At 34.3% G+C, this 19,486-nt stretch overlaps 1 protein-coding gene across 8 annotated transcripts in view; it reads left to right on the top strand.

Annotated features, from left to right (window-relative positions):
- Window positions 1–19,486, top strand: part of ASPH (aspartate beta-hydroxylase) — a 120,443-nt gene that overhangs the window by 40,441 nt on the left and 60,516 nt on the right. For 5 of the 8 annotated variants that reach the window (XM_058833807.1, XM_058833812.1, XM_058833810.1 and 2 more), the window contains 9 exons: window positions 260–421; window positions 2,027–2,086; window positions 3,600–3,656; window positions 4,179–4,223; window positions 5,003–5,038; window positions 8,281–8,319; window positions 9,621–9,662; window positions 11,048–11,101; window positions 12,054–12,098. In XM_058833807.1, coding sequence (XP_058689790.1) covers window positions 260–421; window positions 2,027–2,086; window positions 3,600–3,656; window positions 4,179–4,223; window positions 5,003–5,038; window positions 8,281–8,319; window positions 9,621–9,662; window positions 11,048–11,101; window positions 12,054–12,098 — 540 coding nt within the window. The remainder of the gene's footprint in view (window positions 1–259; window positions 422–2,026; window positions 2,087–3,599; window positions 3,657–4,178; window positions 4,224–5,002; window positions 5,039–8,280; window positions 8,320–9,620; window positions 9,663–11,047; window positions 11,102–12,053; window positions 12,099–19,486) is intronic. The other 3 variants (XM_058833813.1, XM_058833809.1, XM_058833811.1) reach the window with 3 other exon arrangements.

Genomic DNA, 19,486 nt, shown 5'->3' with positions numbered 1-19,486 from the left:
GTCCTTTAACAAAAGCTTCCTCAGAACACTGTGTAGAAGGCAAGAGTGGACAGAGCAGAGTTGGCCTTTACTGTGAGCAAAGAAGGTCCTGGCAAGTTGGGTCTGTAATAATGGACTGTGCAGATAAGTTTTCTGTCACTCCCCATTCCCTTTGGAGACTAGCTGGAAAACAAAGGGGCTGTACTGAGGGCTGAATATTTGCAGGTAATAGAATATACCAAAGAAAATTTATTCACTAACAATCTGCATTATTGATTAGGAGAGAGACATGAAGATGTAGATGAAAGTGTAAATGACCAGTGGCAAGTAAAGGAAGAAATACGTGATGAAACTTTAGAAGTTCCTGCAACAGATGACATGCTCAGAGAATTTGAGAATGAAATTCCGGAAGCATATGAGACACCAGACTCAGTTCAGAAAGGTATCTGAATAACTAAATACAGTTAAAAACAAATTTACAAAAGAAAACATAACCCAGACAAATGAAAATATGTCTCATTAAAACCTGGACTTGTGATTACTACTTAAAATAGAGCCTTAGCAAGTGTGAACAACAGCTTTATTTAGCAAATAAAGATATTTTAAGTCAAAATGGGATATTTTAATGCTATCTGTTTTGAAACTTAGGTAACCATATATTATTAATTACTACTCTATGGGCTTAACAAAATTAATCTGTGCTCCAGATATGCATGTCTCCCCAGCAGAGGCATGAATATAATCATACAGAGCGGTTTTGGTTGAAAGGGGCTTTAAGGATGACCTAGTTCTAACGCTTCTGCCATGAAGGACCAAATTATTCAAACTCCCATCTAACCTGGCCTTGAACACTTCCAGGGATGAGGCATTCACAGCTTCTCTGGGCAACATGATCCAGTGCTTCATCACCTTCATAGTGAAGAATTTTTCTTTTATATCCAATCTAAACCTGCCCCCTTTTGGCTTAAAGCCAAAACCCGTTTCTTATCACTACATGCCCTTGTAAAAAGTCCCTTTTCAGCTTCTTTGTCCCCTTAAGGTACGGAAAGACTGCTATTAGGTCACCCCAGAGCATTTTTTCCTCCAGGCTGAACCCCAGTTCTCAGCCTTTTCTCACACCTCTGAAGAGCTGTTCCATGTCCAGTCTTTCATCTACCAGCACCCCCAAGTGCTTCTTGGTGTGGCTGCTCTCAATCTGTTCATCCCCCATCAGTAAAACCTGTATGGAATATGCTTCTGGACCTTATGGTTTATTAAACTAAATTTTAAAGTTTATTAACACATTTTTTTTCTATACTTTATTCTCATTCTTCTTTCATTCAAATATAGCTCCCTAAGAGCATTAACCGTATTTAAGTCCTGCAGAGATGCAGACATCATATAAAGAAGATGCTCATATCTTGTCACCTTGGGTCATTGACTGGATGATGAAAATTGTAGTCAAAATATTAAAGCACATTCATATGATCTAAATCCAGCTAGGGAGAAATTTTTCTGAATGCTTTTTATTTGTACTGCTGAAAATTTTACTTTTAATACCTCTTGATACCTTTTGATAAAATGCATGTAATTGATGTCATCTAAAAGTTTTGATTGCTGGAAGTGCACTGAGATTCCTTCTTCACAACCAAAGTAACTCTTCAGTCTGGCTCTATTATATCTCTGTGTCTTACTCATCCACAGCACAAGTCAAAGTAGGAGACTAGAGGAGAAATTCAAATTCCATTTACTTTAAATTTTTGCAATTAAGAAGGCAAAATGAATACATTCTTGTTTCCTCCAATTTATTCAGAAATTTCTGTGGAGAGTTCTCTTTCTTTGAGGAAATGTGTATATTCATATATACACATTCTCAATATTGTATATAAATAAAATAGTAACTTTTTTTTCAGTCTATATATACATATCCTGCTGCCATTAGGAGAAATTTGCTTAGAATTTCAACTTAGAAATATTACTGTTCTTACATAATGTCTGTTAGAGGATTTGTGGTATTGTTTGTTGATTTAAAAATGTTAAAATTTATGCAAATGTATTTGTTTCTCAGATGCTGATTCTATGGTGGATGATGTTGGAGCAGTGGAGTCTGAATCATATGAAATTCCAGGTATTTTTTTGTTTTTCCATACTCAGTAATAATGGTTTTCTGCCTCAATATAAGAAATTATATGAAAAAGAAAAATGGAAAATGTTAGTCTGGTTTAGAAATATGTAATTTTGAATTTGGGTTTTCTTTTCTCTCAATAACTATTTGTTATTATCTTGAAGAATTTTTCTCTGGGATGACTGTATTATACTTGCTATTGAAAATCTTTAGTACAAATAATAGGTGACAGGTATGGACAATTTTCTTTCATTGGTGCAAAAACTTTTTATTTTCTATGTGTTTCCGGCTGTTTTGTATGATTAGGGACTGGGTAGGCAAGTGATCTGTGTACAGTCTAAAAAAGTGAGAATGAGATTTATTGCTTACATTGTCTTTGTACAATCTATAATACTAAGGTTCTTCTAGACTATATTTTTCTTGGCATTAGGAACATCCGGTTTTTTGTACCTTTCCTTCAGGACTGTTTGTTTCTTTGTGGCTGGCTCTGCTACCAGAGAGTGAGTCAACACCAAGGATGTAATTCTGAACTATCCTTATTCTGTCTTTCTGCATATCTTAATTCATCTTGAAGGGTTTCTGAAATTTGGCTTGGACTAATCTGATTACCTTATAGTCATCTTCATGTTATGCTTGATATCATGTACAATGGCATTAGCTCATCTTTCCCATTATGAGGAAGCATTAAGTGGATATTGCAGGTTCCCTACTGTTTGATAAGTATTTTCTTCAGGATTTTAACAATGTTTCTTTACAGTATGGAGAGTCTCTTGCATTTACCTTAGACTTCTGTTTGTACTAGGCTTCTTATGTTTGACTCAGTGTTAGCTCTAGACTTTGCAGTTGTATTTGGTGTCACAGATGTGACAGAAAAATGGTTTTATTTGTTTGATACAGCTAAAACTGTTTATTCTAAACTGTGTGTGGGATTACTGGTTTAGAATCCAATCTAGTATAATTCCAAAGTAAAAGGATAAATTCAGTACAGCATTTTCTCAGATGTGTCATAACAACATTGAAAAGAATTGTAGTTGTAGAGGAAAATAATCCCCAAATTTAGCTAGGTAATGAAAGGAAGCAAATTGCTCTAAATCTGACATGCCAGAAGTAAAGTACATATTTTGCAAGGTCAGTTTCTGGTTCATATCTTGTCTTCTATAGATCCATCGCCAAGTGAGCCTTAAATTGCCATTAGTAGCAATTTTGAAGATAGATGATGTTTGCATTTTTTATATTAAAACAAATATTTGAAAATATTGATGGAGATTAATGGCTCTCGTTGCTCTAGTTTTCCTACAGAGTATAGCAGAAGGCAGGAAGAGGGAGTGGCCTAACACCTTCCATTAGATTGCCATGTGTCAAATTGCAAGTGTCAGTTGATAAAGTTTTTGTTTTTCAGTTTACAGCTAAGGAGATACATTTAGCCATTAACAGACTCATCATGGATACAAGTTAAATAAACATATTTTATATTTTTTATTTCAAGATATTTATTTGTTTTATGCTTAATTTACAGCCTTAGATGATTATGTTCCAGATTTGGAAGAGAGAATAAGTGATCCAGACACTCCAGGTTCGTAAATTGTCATTACTTCAAATGATAATATAATCATACTTTTTGAAATGTGCTACGAAATGATGTGTCATATTGACTGTTTCTTCACAGTTTTATTTTCAAACAGTTTTTAGGTAGTTTCAAGTAGGCCCAATTTTTAGGCCACTATGTTACCATTACATTTGTGACCATAACACTCTATGAATGCAATCTAAAAATACTTACATAAATATTTTGTTCTATCAGGAGTTTTCCAGTCTAATCAATGGATTGATTATTCAACACCTATTTATCTTCTTAACTTTAAGCCTAGCTACAAATATGTGTAAATTTATTGTGCTCTGTGTGTTACGGTGTAGTTCCTGGATGTGGTTTATAATTCAGCTGTCACTTTCAAATACAGTATTGTAGTATTAAGTCAGTATAATTAATTCTTTCATTTTTGAGCTAAATATGTGACCTTTATAAGCTCTCTTATGTTATTTAGCTGTTGCATGAAAATTCAATTGGAATATAAAATATTAAATATTTCTATTTAAGGTGACTCTGAGGTAATGCCAGAAGATGCTGTGGAACATTATGCAGGTACAAGCCAAAGTCCTCTTTCTTTTTGTTGAAGATTCATTGAATTTTAGCACCAACCAAGACAAGTCAAATACATAAAAAAACACCCCCAGACAAATAAAACAAACCACAACAACAAACAGCACCCAAGACTTTAGAGCTTCTAGGTAGTATTTTTTCAGAATGTAAATTCAAAATGTAGACATAATAACTTCCTAAGGAAATGATGCTAAAACCTACATGAGTACTAGTTCTCTGTAATGTCAGCCAAATGGGCAGAATAATATTTTGAGGGTTGAATTTCCAGAATGGATATTGGTATTTTAAATTGTATAGAAGTGTTTCTGTGGATAAAAAAGAACTTAAATATGCTAGAGATGTTGCAGTTAGTGTGATATCAAGAAGAAAGTAGTATTTCTAAGTTTTTTAGAAGGAAGTAAGCCATAACAAGTAGATGCTAAAATTACAATGTAGAAGTTAGCTGTATATAGAGATGATTTATAAATAGCTCAGAATCAAAATATTTATGAATATTTATAAACTGCATAAGAAAGCCTGCTGATATTGCTTTCTTTTTGAGTCTGTCTTTTGATGCCAGAAGATCAGTCAGTTCTTCTCACAGGATATTTTAGAAATCTTCACCTTTGCACTCTTATTAATTTTATTACAGTATGAATTACTATAGTTTAACTTTTTTTTTTTAATCTGAATAAACTTGACACTGTATTGTATTCTTTGTTTGTCTTTATTGTCTTAAAATTCCATTAATTTTCCTGGTCATTTTCTTTTTCTTTAAACAGAGGATAGAGTGCATGAAGATTATAATGAAGACCAAGGTATGACAACTGCTATATTTAGTGAAATTAGAGTATCAAAATCTTTTGTTAATATGCAAGTGGAATTACTTCGTTTTAAAATTTCCTATGCTGCCATATTACTTTGCAAGTTCTCAGCTAAGGTTTTGGGTTGTTGTCTGTTCAAACTCCCTGTGTTTGTAATCAGTCAATCAATCAATCTTTTAACACTGATCCCAGTACACAAAGTATGGGTACTCATTGTATTCCCACACTGGTCCTCTTTGCCACACTTTTTGCATATGTGGAATAGGAACATTGAAAGCTTTGCCATGCCTTTTTCCTTGTGAAACCCTGGCCAGGTCAGATGTGGTTTATTGCATCTGTTTAGCTCAGTATCACCTTTTCATGTTGTCTGCCACTACCAGTTCTTTGGGAATTGCCCTGTTTCAGTTTGATTCGGTTGATGATTTGCTAATGATTGCTAAGACCAAATCAAAAAGTAAATGAGAAGAATGGTAGTCTTGAAACAAAGGTGTGTTGTTGTCATTCCTGCTGTGATATCCTTCTGGAGACTACCACACTTCAGAATGGCTAAACATATCTTTAAGGCACTCTTGTGTATTTCTTATCTTTATGTAACCTGAGCAAAGGACAGTGTTTCTTAACCCTGTTAAGGTTAAGAAAATGGTTGCAAAATATTTGCAACAGAAAACCTTGAGGTTCATTCTTTGTTATCAGCAGGTAAATTCCAACATCCTTCTTTGGGATAGAAGTCAAAATTCCATTGAAAGACTCTCAGTGGCCCAAAGATATACTTAGCCCTTAGCCTGTGTCTGTCTCAGTCTGCAGAAAATATTTATTTGCCTCAGTTGTGGTGCCCTTGACAAAATGTCTCAGCAGTAATAGGATAGAAAAGCAAGAGACTCTTTTTTTCCCAGGGCTTATTTTTTACTTGCCTTTCAAGGAGATAGTTATTTTATGATCAGTTCCTAATCAAGAATCACTTCTCTTGCTTCTCACACCTTGATGTGAAGAAGTGCAACTTCTAATCTTTACTTTTCATACTCTTTCATATGTAATGGTAACACGAACAGAAAATGCTTCTATGCCATTGTGAAGAGACATCTACATCTGCTTTTTGACTAAGTTGATTAGGGAGGTTACAAAGTAAATTGCATCAGCTTTTTTTTAAATCAGTTCCAAAAGCATTTTATGTTCTGCAGTCTCTTCTGGTACCCCAGCACAATAACAGTGAATCACTGTATTCTGTGACTCATTCACTTACTTCAGGAAGCAGTGGTTTCATGTGCAGCTGCCATTCTGTACTGCAATGAGAGTTTTAAATAGTATCAGATAAACCACCATTCTCTTTCTTTATTCTTACCTGTCCCCTGATTAGTATGATAAGGAGAATAGGAAGTTCAATTCTTTTTCTCAAAAGGAAATTCTAAGGTAACATGTGACTGTCAAAAAAAATATTATTCTTGTCTATTAAATTGCAAGGCTTCTTTATGTAGTAAATTATTCCCACAGTTCAACATAATCCATGGAAAACTGCTTTCCTCTTGATAAAATGTGTCTTTTCACAACACAATTTTACTTTTCTTTCAAGTTCCATCTTGAAGGCATTCTGGTTGTGGGAGAAAGCACAATGCAACCTTTGTATTTTTTAGAGGAACTTCGTTTCAGAGCTCCAGCTTGGAGCAGTGTAGAAGACCAGAGGCTGCCTTTCTGTCACACACCATTTTTATCTTCTCAGTTCAGTCTGAGTTCAGTCCGAGTTCAGTCCATGGAGTTTCGGGGCATGTTCATGTGCTAAACACCATTTTAGCAGTTGTACCTGTTTTTCATTCTTTTTGTCTCTAGGCCCATCTTTCTTATGCCTTTTGACATGACTTTGGTTGGATTGAAACTGAAACAGATGTACTTTGTTTTTGGAGAAGAGCAATTTTGGCTTTGTTTTTCTAAAGTCTAAAAAATCGTTGGAAATCATTGTGGAGATCTGAAATCTTTTCTCATGAGTGTAAAGCCTGTGGTTTTGACATGGGCTCCAAAACTACAAGAAGATTCACATTAAAGCCTTCATATGCAATTCTCTGTGAAATCAACAGAAGTATAGGGTTTGAGTTAATTCATCTTCCCCATTTCTATCATGTGTTTCTGCTCTTCTGGCAAGCCCTTCTGGTGAAATATTTTCTCCAATCCTGGTGCTTTCTAGAGTTCTGAAATCTAAAGACAGTTCAAGATGATTGCTGGCCAGAGCAGTCCAATTTCTTTTGTGACTCTTGCTTTGTGAGGCTTGGCTCTTAATTCAGATTAGGAACTGCTCTAATAGGATTGCTGCAATCACATCACTGAGGTTATTGCTAGTGCTAAAAATTCTTCAGTGGAAGTAAGTGCCCACAGTGGAGTATGTAAATGATTGATCACAGAACTTGGAATACAAGAACTCAATTATTTTACATAACTTCCAGTTTTATGAAGAGTTTCCTACAGTGTGTAGCCATGAAAGGAGAGAAAGAAAGCCAGTTTGAGATTTTCATTAGAAATAAAGAGTTCTGGATGTTTTTTTAAGGATACTCTATAAGAATTCTTCTTTGTAGGAGTGTGGGGAGAGCCACACAACCATTAGTATATAAGATAGAACAATATCTTAAATGATGCAACAATAATATCAAGGTGGTTGTTTTGGATTTTGTTTCTTAATGTTATGTAAATAATCTTTTTCAGATGAGGATTAGTACCTGTTAGATAATGAAATTATCCAAAACACTGAATGAACTTTGAACTTTTTTAGTCTGAAGTTCACAGTAAGTGCATATTGAAAATTCAGACAATGGATAGCATTTTGTCTATTTTCAGACATTATCTAAAATGAAATAATTAATATTCTTGACCTATTTCTTTCAAATTGCAAAAATTAGACTGACTGTGCAAAGATTAAGAAAGTAGGAGAATTATAACAACTGTACAGTAGGAAAGATTTGTTGTCATTGTTTTCAACACTCCATCTGTGTGGTAGAAAGTCTTGAAATTTCAGCAATATATACACATATGGTTTGTTGGTTTTTTTTAATATAGAATTTCTACTATAAGCTCCAGAAAGGATTCATAGATAGACAGATAGATAGATAGATTGATACAGGCCCCCAGACTAGGGGAAGTTATTTTTAAAGGCCTTTGCTTTTGTCATTAAAGAAATTAACTTTATGCTTAACCAAATCTTTAGAATACGTCGTGCATATCAACCACCCAAGAACCTTATTTTTCTTTCCTTTCAGAACCAAAACATGAAAAGCAGACTGAGGCTCAAGAAGCAGGTATATACCTCTATATATATCCATAAAAAATATTTTAGGCAAATCAGTATAAAGATAATAAGCTTAATCTTGCTGTTTATATATAGTGAAGGACATAATCTGTGTAACCTTCAGTCATTGCCAACTGACATTGCCAGTTATGGCAAAGGTTCATTACAGTCTGTATTGTTATGAAGTTAGATTTTTAACTGAGAAACTTTGTTCTAGTATGCCACCCTTGAGGAGTCTTCTTTAAGGTCTCAGGTGACACAGTGGAGTGTCTGAGGCTTTTGATGGACAGCTGAACCACAGTAGCTCATCACAGACACTGCTTCTAGTAGTGTGTTCTGCTCATAAGCTTGCAACCAATGTGTAAGATCATTCAAAATGTACAGGCTGTCAGTTCTACCTCTGCTTTGATGCAGACTTCTTTCTGGTGCATTTGTCTAATTAGTAGGAGCAATTACAAACTCTTTGCAGTATTCTCTCTGGGTTCTGTATGCTTTGTTGTCTTGAAATGCCAGCTCTTTTGAGAGTCATCTCAGGCAGCTGACTGAAAAAAGCCACAATCATTTAGTTTAGAAGGAAGTCAGGAAGTTCTCTAGTATAATTAAATTGTAAGTATGTGTTTTGTCACCTTTGCTATCATAATCTCAAGAGCACAATTTAAAAAGTGCTATATTAAGAGTAAACAAAACAAAATAATTTTTTCTGTAGAATCCATAATTTAAGTTGTAGAATTTCTTTGTGCTTCAAGAAGGAAAGTATGACTCACAGATTAATTACATGTTTATCCAAATAAAAGGACTTTTAAAGTTCATAGGTATGCATGTTTTTAGGTTGGTTTTCACTGTGTCTAGCAGATAGAGTTGATGCTGCAAAAGATGAAAGTGGGAGTACTTGAATGTATATAGAAAGATTAAGAAGTGGTTTTAACATTTCAGTTATTGTGTAATAATCCAAACAGCAATTGTTGAAAAGGTACAATTTTGAAATAACTAGCTGATGAATAGAAGAACTATTTAGTGGAACAGGAAAGAATATTTAAGATGTATTTTTTTCCCCTGGAAATCTTCTAAGTGTCTGTTAATAGCAGGTAAACATGTCTATGTGCTAGCTGTGTTCTTCTGTGTGGTGTGTAAGTTCCATCACTTGAGGGCTTGATTTCATTATTGGTCTGAACTGAATGTTTTCTTAGTTGTTGAGGACCTTCCAAAGTGGGTGAATGAAGCCACAGGGCCAGGTATATATACACTTGTAAAACAGATGTTTTAAAATAAAAAGCAAGCTGATTATACACTTTTTCCTTTTTATACTTATAGGGGAAATTAATGAAGATTTTGATGTTGCTAAAGACCTGTCAGGTATGAAATTTTATAGTTTGTAAAACCTTTTTTCTTCCATTTATATTTATTAATGTAATTAAAAAACAAAGGAAAAACACAGCAGATAATAGAATCATTGAACAGTTTGGGTTAGGAGGGATATTAAAGATCATCTAGTTCAATCATCCTGCCATATATAGGGACATCTTTTTCTTAGCTTGCTCAAAGCTCTGTCTAGCCTGACTTCAAGCACTTCCAGGGATGGAACACTACTGCTCTGGGCAACCTGTTTCAATGTCTAACCACACTCATCATAAAGTTTCTTTCCAATCTCTATCTCCTCTCTTTCATTTTAAAATCCATTGTCCTGTTGCTACAGACATGAGTAAATAAAGTCTCTATCAGTTTTTACAAGATCCCTTATTGAAAGGCTGCAATAAAGTCTCACTGGAGTCTTCTTTTGTCCAGGCTGAACAGCCCCAGTCTGTCAGCCTGCCTTCCTAGGAGAGGTGCTCCAGCCCTCTGATCACCTTCATGGACCTCATCTGAACCTGTTCTAACAGGTTTATGTTTGTCTTGTTCTAAAAACTCTGGAGCTGGATGCAGCACTCCATGGGGGGTCTGATGAGAGGCTTCTCTTTAGATGCAGCCACGGATGCAGTTGGCCTTCTGGGCTGGGAGTGCACACTTTTGGCCCATGTCCAGTGTTTTATCCACCACAATATCAACCTCATGCTCCACAGGGATGTTCTCAATCCCTTCTTCCACAATGTTTGTTGCTATTGGAGGTTTCCCTGACCCTGGTGCCTGGCCTTGTTGAACTTCATGACGTTCTTATGAAGTGCTTATTCCATTGCTCAAATTGGAGTTCTGGGTAATTTCCCACATTGCTACTCAGAAAGGGTACATTGTAAATTTTTGTTTGCTGTATTGTTCTTGGAGAATTTTAAATGAGTAATGTATTAAATGTAATTTAAAAATCTGCTCTAAGAAGTTAAAAATTTTGTTAAAGAAGTTTTTCTCAAACATGATGTTGACTAAGTCAGCTAGAGCAAAGTGATCTAAGCAGTTTAGCCTGAGCACTATGTGGTAGGATTGGATACTGTATTTATTTAGGTTTTCTATTTGAAAAATGCATTCTTGTATGAATAAAAGGGATAACATACATTGTTTCACTCGAACAACAATTGTAGCTAAAATCCTTTTGGTGTGTGCAGTAGAAGTCCTACTTTTGGTAACTAAACTTTTGGATGTGAAATGCATTTAGTACCCTTTTTCCTACTCTTCAGTTAACCAAACTTGTTAGTTTATAATTTAAGTTTTCCTTTTTGTTTTTGATACTAATTCAATTGTGTGGCTGCTGAAAAGAAAAACAAAATTATGAATGTAATGTGAATAATTTTCAATATTTCTTTTCTATCTAGGAGTAGAAAGTAAGCAAACAGAAGATGATGTGATCATTGAACCAGAGGAATCAGGTTCGTATATTGGGTTTTCCATGCGTCTGCTATTTAAAAAAATTAATAGTTGGAAATTATAAATATTATGGAATAGAATTCTATGCTGCAATAAAAATACATTCATGATTTTTTCTGAAGCTGTTTTCTTTCAAGGACAAATATATCTGTGTTTTTGGGCTTCTTAATGACATATTTAATGTCTTAGAAAGCACTCTTCAGTTTTAAAAGTTGAGAGTGCTCCCAGTTCAGAAAAACTTAGATTGATAAAAATTGACTGCATTTGGTTATATGATGGAACTGAAAATTTCTTTTCCATGATCTGTGTTCCACTAGTCAGTCAGAAGTGCATACTCAGGAAAGAGGGTATGTTAAGGAATGAAGTGGAATGTCCCCTATGCTTTGAGCTCTTTATGGGCGCTTCCCAAATCAGAGAATGTATTTCCCTTCTTCAGTTCTTCCTATTAGCTACTGTGAAGTTTCTTTCTGGTGAGCCTGACTCCTTCCAAGCATGTGTACAGACTTCAGGCTGCAGTAGTAGCACTAGGTGATGTGTGACATAGCTAATTTAAACATATATATAGAAATACAAGGAGTTGAATTTTGAAGTCAAGTATTTCACAGTTACAGTTGGAAACATAATAGGTATATATAGATGTTTTCTAAGCCCATGTTGTAGTAGCATGTGAAACTGGGACATGTGCTTTGGATAGTATAGTTGGAGAAGTTTGAAGTATCATTTTTGAAACTGTGTGATCCTACAATATACTCACTGGCCTACTTAGGTATGGATCTTTCTCTTGGAAAGATTCAGCTGAGAAAATTTGCATCCCACTTCTGAAAAAGCAGTATTACAGAGCAGTCTTAATAGGTCACTGCTTGGAATGTAAGTGGAAAAAAAAAAAAAAGACACTTTTTGTAGATTTTTGGGCAGCAGTCCAATTTGAATTATATTTATATTTTTTATTTACAGAAAAACCTGTTAAAGCTGAAGATTATTCAAATGATGTTCAAGTAGGTAAGTCAGTCCTGGGTGCTTGTTTTTTTTTTCCTTAAAAATGAAGCTATAGCTACACTGAAATGAGTAATCAAATTACTTTGTGAAGGGATATAATTATTGTCAAAGTTGCTTCTTGGTTTAGAAGCAATATATTTTCTGTTGTACTTGATAAATGTCAATGGTAGTTACGGGGTTATATGAAAGCATTACTAATAAACTGAGTGGTTTTAATTTAAAACTTATTTTTTAATGATTTCAGATAGAGCTAAATACCTTTGAAAGGGAAATACAACAATTTCAGGTTTCAATATGTGTGTACTTCCTCTCCAGAGCAAATGTCATGGACAATGATAGTGTTACTTCTCTGTGTGTCAGTTGTATCTATTGGAATCTGACTGTGGCAGATTCTTTGGGCAGTGATCTGAAAACAGGGACTGTTTTGTTATGCCATCACATTTTTCTTGGCATAACTGATTTTAAGAACAAGAGCACTTGCAGTTCTTCCATCTGTTGCCTGACAGTAGCAGACATGAATTTTACCAAAACCATTTTTAGCATAGTTAAGTGGCTTCTAAATTAAAGAACTGCATATTGTTACATTTCTTGGAGTTAAGTATTAGAATTTGCTAGTTTGTTTGTTGTACCAAACTGATTGCGTGGAGTGGATCACAGAGTTATATCTCAGGGCAGTACATCAGAGAAGCTGCAATTTAAGACCTTGAACAGCTGTATTTTTGTTTTGTGCTGATTAGCCTGACCCCCTTTCTGGGTTAGTTAATCTTTGTACTATGCAGAAGCTCTTGCAAGATTTAATGCCCAGAGGGCTCTGAGTTGTTGGTTTGTTTTTTTTCCTTACGGTATTTACATTTGGTTCTTAGTCATGCCAAAACTAGCCAGAGAAATTAAGAAAACGCAGTAGGCCTTTTGTGGTTGTCCAGGACAGATTGGAGGCATAGTTTAGTTCATGTTTGAGTTTGTATGCAGAACCTTAGCTGAGGAGGTTTGAAATGCTCATTTTGGTGCATAACGGTGTTGTCTGCGGGGTCTTTCCAGCCTGTTTATCACAACAGCCATGTGGTGTGTTGAAAAGTTTGAAGCATTACCTATTAACTAATAGATGCATTATCTGAAAGTGTTTTGTTTCATAATGAATATGAAATATTCTTAACCAAAGCTTATAATCAGTGTAGGAACAAACAGTAGTTATCTTTGACAGCATGGGCAAGAAGTTCAGCAAAGGTAGTCTTCACTCTGTTATGCATTAAGTTGGAAAGGGAGAAGAGGAAAAGATGTTTCCTCTCAGAAAAGGTTACTGTTTAAAGTTAAAATAACAAAAAGGCCCTGACAGAACTATTACAAAATTTCAAGAGTAGATAATTCCACCACACAATGTCAGTTGAGGATAATGAGATGATTTCTTGACTTACAGATGCTATTTTAAAATTAAATTCAGAATAGAAGTGCCAACTTGGAATCTTGGGGTATTGCACCGTATTTCTATCAGTTTTTGCGTTGCAATTTATGGCTAAATCTTGCAGCTGTAAATTATTTTTTCTACCTTGACCAAAGAAAAAAAAGAAAAAAGAAAAATCTTAGGTGTTTTATATAGCAGCGATGGATTGATGGATTTCAAAATATGCCATTTTGAATCATAGCATCTTTTAGATTGGAAAAGACCCTTAAAGTCAAGTCCAGCTATAGCACTAACACTGGCACGTCCGCCACTAAACCATGTCCCCAAGTGTTGTATCTACACATTTTTCAAATACCTCCAGGCTGGGGACTCCACCTCTTCCTTGGGTAGCCTGTTCCAGTGCTTGACCACCCTTTCGGGGAAGAAATTTTTTCTCACACCCAATCTAAACCTCTCCTGGTGCAACTCAGTGCTGCTTTCTCAAACTGCTTGGCAGAAGAGACTGACCCTCACCTGGCTACAGCCTCCTTTCAGATACTTATGGAGAGCAGTAAGGTTCCTCCTGAGCCTCCTTGACTCCAGGCTAAACAATCCCAACTCCTGCAGCTGCTCTTATGAGACTTGTACTCCAGCCCCAGCTCTGTTCTCTGGACATGCACCAGCAGCTCAGTGTCCTTGCAGTGAGGGGCCCAAAACTGAACACAGGATTTGAGTCACCAGTGCCAAGTGGATTTTTTGCAGATAACTGCAGATCTATTGGCAAATAAGACCGTGGAATTGAACCTAGTTATCCACTCTTCTTTTGTTATATTGTGATACTAAGTTGCTATTTTCAAACACTGCTAGAATGAGAACTATCTTGTTCTACTTTGAAATTGTATGTATTTCTGAATAAATCTTTTAGATTTATTCTTTTTTTACCTGTACTTGTTTTCAAAATAAGTGCAACACACCATTTAAATCACAAAATTACCTTGACATCTATCCTGGCTTAGCTTTTGGAAACACATAATAGCAGCAGCACTAGAAGGAATTAATTATTTTCTTCTTCCCTTCATAGGGAAAAAGTGAGAGAATCAATCAAAATGTGTTTTAAAGACAGTTATTAAAGACACAAGTAATTATTAGATGTTCATGATCCTTAGTTTAGGAAGTGAAAAATGAAAATAATTTGATCAGCACAAGATCTGAGCACTGCACTAACTTAAGAATCCTTATAATTTGTGTGGTTATGTGAAAACCAATTTGAAGGCAGAAGAACCAGTATTTATAACTTTTTCTAAAAATCTCACTGTTTCAGCACATAAAGTAAAATTCCAATAGCATCTTGGAAAACTGACAAAAGAAACATAGGACATAAACTACTGCTAATGAATAAAAATTTATTAAATTATTAATTCTTCCTGCTATTAAGTATATTTACCTGTCTTTTTTTTTTTTTTTTTTTTTTTAATGTGAATATTGCAGTCTGAAGGCAAGATTTCTCTCAAATTTTCCTCTCAGATTATGACATTCATGTTTCCTGGTTTTTGGTTTTTTTTTATATTTTCTTTGTGATGGAGGATTTTGTTGTCAGGAATCTTTCTTATTAGTTCATGATTTTATTTCATCATTTGTTCAAAGCTAATATTTTGTGTTCTTTAAGCATAACAAACATAACTTCAGGCAGTTTAAAAGAAATTCAAAAATGTCACTATGCATATCTTATTCTTAGATAGTTTAAATTCATGCAACTGCATTTGAAGCATGGTGGCACCAGTTTGTATCAGGTTTGAAGCAGCTGTTTGGTTTTTAGCTAAAACATAGTAACTTAGTTTTTTTTTTTTAAAGAAAACAGAACATGGCTCAGTGATTGAATTTAGCTGTGAGGAACATCCTCACATTACCAGGGAAGGCACTGGGTGTGGGATTTGAATATGCTGGAGTGCAAGTCAAAAGTTTTTTGCTGGCTTCAGGTCATATCACAGTAAAGTTCATTCTAGTCAAGTGCATCTTTAGGTATCTGTAAATACTGTTTTCCAGTTCTCAGAGTTTACTTCCAAAATTATTGCCAGTATTTTTCAGATATAGGATACTTTAACTGCAGTTATAATCTGCACTTTTATAAGCTAATGGACTTTATAAACTAATGGCTTGATAAACTAGCTTGAAATATTACTGATTCAGGTTTTCTGGCTAATCCTGCTTTACACTGGCACATAAATTGCAGTGGTTGTGATAGAGTGGTACTTGGACATATTTTAGAGAGGCATTGCAGGTTTAGGGAATACCATTACTCTCTGTATTTGGATTTTGATCCCTCTCATATGTGTTTAGATTTAAAATAACTACAAGTTGTTCCACCCTTCCCCTTCACCTTGTATCCTTGACATTTTTATAACTCTCCATTTATTTTACCAACTGCTGAAATCCCCTATGTGTAGAGAAGTTTCCACTTTAGACCCTTGACCCTTCCTCATTCCCTGGCTCCTCTTTTCTGGTTGTCTTTGACTTCAATATATAAAACCCAAAATCAAACCAACACAAAAAAAACAAAACTTAAATGTTTAAATGGATTTGTGGCATGGCCTAGATATCCTTTACAAAGTAAATAAAGTGCCATATGGTAATAAAAAATTTGCTGCCTAGAAAAATATTTTGAAGTTTGTTTCCCACCTTATACAGCAACTTTGTGTAGATTTACTAAGGTAGCTCTTAGAAGTCAGAGCTTTTTCATATGAGCTAGTCTGATACAAAGTTGCATTTTTTAGCGTTTAAGATTTTTTTGTTGTTGTTTTAGAGGAAGTTGTGTTTTGGTTGGTCCTCTAATATAGATTTCCCCTTATTTTTTCAGATACTTAAAGCTTCAAAAGAAAAGTCCCTACATCAGGAGGACCAGTCCTAACCATACGCTACAAAAGGGGAGCAGATGGTTGTAATAGACCTTATGATGTAATTACCAAGCAGTTCAGGGTTTGGGGAACGAACACTAAGATGTTGTAAATGGGTTTTAGCCAACTGTCATTTTAGTAAGCATTTTTAACACTTGGATGTTTAGTTTACATTCCTGTCTGATATTTTTTTCCTTTGGTCAAGTTTAGTGAATTCATTATTTTTCTTCTGTGTTTGTGACAGAGTTACAACTTAGAGCTGCATTTCATGTACTGTTCAAGCAATTGTTAATATTCTATTTATAACATAGCAGCAAGTACATTTTTTTCAGATTTTAATATATATCTTTTGTTGTGGATTCATACAGTATGTACAGAGCAGTTTGGTCAAATGAAACATACGATGTTATGAATTTTGAAATATTTCATAACTGCTGATATAGCATACATTTGCATTTTATTAAATAAATATAAAATTGCATTTTATTAAAAAATACTAATCAGGCACACACTATGCTGTGAAGTTTGACTGATTGACTTATATGTCTTTGCACTGATGTTATGTCAACAGTTAACTACATGAATTTCAGGTGATTTTTAAAATACCCTAACAAGGAATAAAATGTGTGTTTAATTCATACTAGTGAAAGGCCAAATTACAATATTATAGTTTTCAAAAACTCTTTATGTCTGAATTAGCACTTTTTATTTATGCTCATCTGATTTTTCAAGCAAAAATGTCTAGAGACTAGATGCTAGCCTGACAGGGAGTCAGTGGAGAGTGCAACAAGACTGGCTGGAATCAGGTTTAATTCGTTAAAATTATTCCATTTTGGTTTGCCTACCAATATAATGATCTCAGAGCTGGCTTTAATAAGCTTTATATTCAGTAAATTATTTTAAAAGTAAAATTTGTATGAACACTTGATTTGCAAATTTTATTTTAAAAAAATGCTTTGGAAATTCAACCTTAAGAAAAATACGATGTCAAAATTTAAGACCTACAGCTATGAATGCTCTTAAAAATGGTACATCTGAAATTTAGGTACTGTGAGTGATTTAGAATTTTAATAAAACAGGTGTGCTTTCTACCTGTTCTGTGCTGCTGTTCCACAATTACGAAGACATATTTTAGTCTTTAATATTTTGCATGTGTTCCTTTTTGGCTCAGGAATAATTGCTGTGATTTGAGGAATTTGCCAAGCCTTTTATAGGAGCTTAGGAGAAATAAAGATGAATTTAAAAAAAGAAAAATCAATTTGGTAACCCTAACAGTTGGTTGCCGTTTGGTTTACAGGGAGACTTTCAATTTCTGCAAAACTGTTTTGAGGTCAGGGTTTTAGATGCTTATATTTGTAGTGAAAGGGGCATCATATATGCTTGCCCTTTTTTTGTGTTTGGGATGTCAGTAAGACTCCATGTGAGTATTACATCTGATCGACAAATACAGATGTCCCAAAGTGATTTCTTCAGATTTTTCAGGAAAGCAATAATACTCTTAGACTGTGATGTGTTTTGGGATGGGATATTCTAGTAAAATTACCTGTGATTGTGAATTGCAGAGCAATAATTTTTACAAAGCCATATTTTGTGAGGAATCATGGGAATTATTTTAGAATGGTGAATGGAGGACTTTTTATATAACAGTGGCAGCCTATTTGTAGAATTCTGGGACTGTGAGAGTATATTATGCTGTGACTGAATTTTAAGTATTTTGTAACTGGGTATGTGATTTTACGTGCTTCATGTTTACAAAAATATGCCAAGCTGAGCAAGGTCAAGTGGACTATTAAAAATATGTATATTTAATCCATTTTAATGTTTGGCTGCAATAAAACACAGAAGAATATCTTTGTCTTTCTAGTGTCATTATTTATTCCCAAATGTATTAGATATTAGCTGTAGGGATAAATATTTGACTTGGCCAATAATTAATATTATTTTTTTAATTGTGAATTTGAGCATTAGAAATATATTTGAAAGTATTGTTTATAAGGAGGAAGCAGCAAGTAAAATAATCTCTGGCTGCTGTTACGTGAAGGAAATGGGCAGTACGCTAAGGTCTGTGTCTTCTATAATTGTGTTGTGATTGTCCTTTTGGAGTATTAAGATTCTGCAACCAGTTAGGCCTGAATTTTTTCAAGAAACATAATTTCTGTTTGTAATTTATAATGGATGAGACAGCACTTCTTAACAAACACAAATGTCTGGGGAAAGTGATATATCTGCTTAGCATACAGAATATGGTTGTGGTACATAGTTTAAATAAGGAATCTAGTAAGGTCTGTGAACTTCTGTGAAAGCAAAAATCTCCCTTGGCCTTTTCAGTTTTCAAACACCTCCATAGCTTTAATGATCTGGTATTGCTGAATAGTAGTTTAAGAAAAAGATTACATTTTCTTTATATTTTCACATTGCTACATAGCTTCTTGTTATATGTCAGTGAATCTATGAAATCTTGGATTCAATTGTTTTGTTGCTTTTTTTGGAAATCACAGGAAGAAATACCAGTAAGCAAGGAGTAGAATACTAAAGTTGTGTTTTAATACTGCCAATTTACTACAATTTAAGTGACTTTCTAACATTCTCTGTGATTGAAAAGGTACCATATCATGACACTTCTTTCTAAGAAGTAAAGAAAATGGCTAAGATCTGATATAGGAAGGATACTAAAAATGTAATGATTTTACTGAACATCGTTTGTAATTTTATGTGTTTTAGAAATTATGTATCTGTAAATAAGTTGTATTGTGCATTTATAGTGTTGATTGAGATTCATGTAAAGTCTGCAAGGTCTGAAACACATTTTTAATTGTGAGTTGTGTCATTCTCATATGCCATCAAACATTTAGTTGTATTGTAATATGAAAAATAAATTTATTCTTCCTGGTAGAAATCTTCTTGAGAATCCCTGGTGCATTCATTATATAGTGATAGCAGTCCTAGCCTATAGAGATTAGATAAAGCTGTTTTGTCAGTGATTTTCATCTTCAATTATTTTGCTGGAAATGAAGATATTGAGTAAAGGATGGGAGTGGTTTGAAGAACAAAGATTTGTTTTTTTGTTTGCTTGAGCTACACTTGGTTTTAGTTGATGAAAAAGTAGTCTCAAGATTTATTAT

Source organism: Poecile atricapillus, chromosome 2 (genome assembly GCF_030490865.1).
Source record: "Poecile atricapillus isolate bPoeAtr1 chromosome 2, bPoeAtr1.hap1, whole genome shotgun sequence".
NCBI lineage: Eukaryota > Metazoa > Chordata > Aves > Passeriformes > Paridae > Poecile > Poecile atricapillus.
The sequence above is the reverse complement of the archived record's forward strand: the minus strand, read 5'-3'. Positions and strand labels throughout refer to the sequence as shown.